Source organism: Pundamilia nyererei, unplaced genomic scaffold (assembly GCF_000239375.1).
Source record: "Pundamilia nyererei isolate P.nyererei 1_Seehausen unplaced genomic scaffold, PunNye1.0 scaffold00043, whole genome shotgun sequence".
NCBI classification, from domain to species: domain Eukaryota; kingdom Metazoa; phylum Chordata; class Actinopteri; order Cichliformes; family Cichlidae; genus Pundamilia; species Pundamilia nyererei.
The window spans coordinates 2,606,536-2,610,408 of NW_005187444.1; the positions used below are offsets into that span (position 1 = coordinate 2,606,536).

Sequence of the window (3,873 nt, forward strand, 5' to 3'; positions counted from 1 at the left end):
TATATATATATATATATATATGTATATGTATATGTATATGTATATATAACCTTGCAGTCATATCTTACTACTGACTTACATCTTCAGCCAAACATTATCTGGCTGGACTGGAGCTACTCACGGTTTTTACTGGATTTATTTTATTGACTTACTTTTACTCCAGACTGATGTAATCTCTCATTCCCCTTATATCTTAAATACGTGCGTGTACCCATTTTTGTTTATTACTTGAAAGTCTGGAAATAGTGCCTCATGCATGTGAGGTACATGTGCTATTCTTCCCCACTTTATTTGATTTGTTCATTCTAACCACAAACTAATGACAAATTTCCTTTGGGGCCACCTTTACTTATTCACAGTTTATCTGTAAATCGCTGCACACCCTTATACACATACATGTGTACGTGAGTGTGTAAGGTGGAGAATTTTACCTTTTCCAGTTGGTTAATGCCTTCCTCCACACAGCAGATGGAGGCCACTGTTCTTAAAGCGTGTGCGTAGAGATCTCTGAAGCGGTCCTGTCTGCAGATCTTAAACAGGGCTACCACAGCTCCTTCCTGTAGGAAAAGAAAACGTGTTATTTTAATATTTAAGTCTAAGGAGAAAAGTGCACGCTTGTATGTGCACTCATGTTATTCAGTGCCACATTCAGGTCCCACAATAGCATCATCTGTTCGGTGAGTCTTGATCAGGGGAACAAGCTAAAGCTACTAAGTCATTGTAAAAAAGAACTTTAAAAATGTAATACATTTATGAAACCAATGTTTCACAAATGCTTTGTGAAAGTTGCAAAACAAGAATATATAAACAATAAAAACTGTTTATCTAGACTCATGTGAGACTGGATGATCATTATGATTATTAATCATTATCATCCATCCATCCATTCTCTTCTGCTTGGGGGGGCTGAAGCCTATCCCAGCTGTCTCAGGGTGAAAGGCAGGGTAGACCATGGACAGGTTGGCAGTCTGACACAGGGCTTAATCATTATCACTTGGTTTATTTCTGCTAAGTGTAAATGCAGAAGCTGTTCACATGACGGCTGGTATAAACTTTATATTTCAACAAGACAATCCTAATTCAGTTGATTCAAAACAAGGACCTTCTTGCCGTGAGGCAACAGCCCTTTTTTTGCTTAAAGTCTATCCTGAGTTTCTAAATTTGTCAGTGGGACACTTTACTATTTTTCAAAGCATTAGTGAATGTGGGACAAAAATTGGTAAAACATTCAGAGTCCAACTTGCAACTTTCACAGGCCTGACATTAGATTGCTCAACGCCAAATTATTCAGGATGCATCATTGTCAGCTCTTGCCTTGAAGCGCACATTACTGTGCAAAACAATGGATCAAATTACTTCTTGCTAGACTGTGTTATGAGAGCCAACTATCCCTACACATTTAAGCCAATAGCAGCATACTGGTTTTAAAGAGTCCAAGAGACCCGGAATGACCGATAGACTTGGCCAGCTTCATTCAGTGAGCCTGCCAACCACAGAACCTATCAAATAGCTCACACAATCTATCATGTCAGGTTAAAACAGCCAAAATATATATATTTCATGAATAGAAAACACTGAGAAGGGGGAAAAAAGATGATTTGCTAGCCATAATAACTGTGCATTTTCTGTTGCGTATGCTTGGTGTAAACAAACAAAAACAGATCCTCCTGTATTGGCTGCATGTCCACTTTAAAGCACCCCTTTGACAAAAAACACTTGCAGGTATTGAATTCTATTCACTGTGCAGATAGCTAGAATTACCTGGAGGAAGATGAAGCCTGTAACTACCACCATTATCCTAATAAGGCAATTATACTGGGCTGGCATGTCTCATATGCTGCTAAGGCCATGCTGCCAGGGCTTGGAGTGGTTAATCATCCTGCCCTCCAGCCTGACCGCTACTTCCCCGCTTGCTGCCTACGCTGTATCGGACCACCATACCTGGAAGAACTACCAATACTGATGGACAGTTTTCAGTAAACCCTCTAAAACACTGAGAGGCTTACATGCTGATTCCAAATGCCTGGGTGGCGCTGGAGAGCCTGTTGATCCTGTTACTTCACTCTGATGCAAATCTCACTTAAAGTTGATGTTCAAAACGAGTCTGTGGCACCGAGCATTAGTTCTTTGGTTTAAATTATTTAAAGCTAGCTTTATTATTATTTTTTAAAATATTTAGTGTCCAGAAGTATTTAACCAACCGAATTATGTCTTCAGTGACATTTTGTATTTATACACATATTTCACTCAAGGCCATTGCAGTCAAAAAATATGATTTAATCTGCAGTCATTTATATTTGGCAGTATGGTCCAGGAACTTCCTGCATTTCTATTTGCACACAAAGCCTTAGGATGGAAGAGCAATATCAAGACTCGCAGTGCCACAGCCAGCATCAGAAATACATTTTATTAAGTATTAAGGGTTTTTTACACATTATCATGTACAATGTAAAGCACCTTGAGGTGACTGTTGTGTGTTGGATTTGCTGCTATATTAATAAAACTGAACTCAGTTGAAGTCAGATGCAGCTTGGAAAGGAGGAGCTGGGGTGCAGGTGGGTTGCAAAACGACTTACAGAGACAGCAGCAACTGTAGTTAAACTAAATCGATATCGTGCCCTTTATGCCATTTTCCCATAGGATGTGTGCCATTGGCTGACACCAAGATCAGCTGTTATAAATGCACCGTTTGTTTAAGCTTCAGATACATTTAAACTGTATCTCCTGCATCCATCCATTCGCTTCCGCTTATCCTTTTTAGGGTTGCGGGGGGCACCGGAGCCTATCCCAGCTCTCATGGGGCGAGAGGCGGGGTACACCCTGGACAGGTCGCCAGTCTGTCGCAGGGCTAACACACAGGGACAGACAACCATTCGCACTCACATTCACACCTAGTGGCAATTTGCATTATCCAATTAACCTATCCCCACAAGCTGCATGTCTTTGGACGGTGGGAGGAAGCCGGAGTACCCGGAGAGAACCCACGCAAACACGGGGAGAAGATGCAAACTCCACACAGAAAGACCCTGGCCTGATGGTGGAATTGAACTCAGGACCTTCTTGCTGTGCGGCAACAGTGCTAACCACCTTGCCACCGTGCTGCCACCATCCTGCATAATCTTCCCAAAATATAATCTACCTTAAATTAACTGAATGTAATATGTGTATTGTTGGCAGCAGGTTTAATAAAACTGAAAACTATATTGCTTCAGTTTTTTAATACTAGCACCTACTAACAAAAAGACACAAAACTGTAGGCCTTAGTCTTGTTTCAAGCAAAGTACCATAACTGGATGAAGATTCATAGATCTTCTGTGATCTTTCTTAATATACTGTAAAAAAAAAAAAAAAGAAGTAAATAAATAAATAGAAATGGCTCAGAGGAACAGACTACAGAGATTTGTTCAGACAATCGTCACTCTCTGGTGGAAGCACCTTTCTATTATTTCATCCCCACAGACTTTTCTTTTACAGATTATTAGACTTGTTGGCTTGTTTCTTTTCTCTGACAAACAACTTGCACTTGTTGCTTCCACTGACTTCATCCCCATCTCTTAAATTAAGCCCACAGAACACATTTGTTCTCACACTCACGCATTTTGGTTCTTGTTGCAATAACATCAAGTGAAACTTGACTACTCACTGGAAAATGCTTCTTTATCTGCGTGTTTGCATGTATAACCCTACACGGTGTATAATCTGTTTCCATCTTATAACTTCCTGAGTCGTGCTCTCTGGGCTTGTTTCGCTTGTAAACACCAAACATGCAACTACAGGCAGTTTTCAGCAGGGTTTGTAAAAAAAGAAAGAAAAGAAGAAGAAGAAAGAAAGAAAGAAAGAAAGAAAGAAAGAAAGAAAGAAAGAAAGAAAGAA

At 40.1% G+C, this 3,873-nt stretch overlaps 1 protein-coding gene across 2 annotated transcripts in view; it reads right to left on the bottom strand.

Moving 5' to 3' along the window:
• insc (INSC spindle orientation adaptor protein) overlaps positions 1-3,873 on the bottom strand; it is a 53,386-nt gene that overhangs the window by 9,758 nt on the left and 39,755 nt on the right. For both annotated transcript variants that reach the window (XM_013910405.1, XM_005731508.1), the window contains exon 7: positions 432-557. In XM_013910405.1, coding sequence (XP_013765859.1) covers positions 432-557 — 126 coding nt within the window. The remainder of the gene's footprint in view (positions 1-431; positions 558-3,873) is intronic.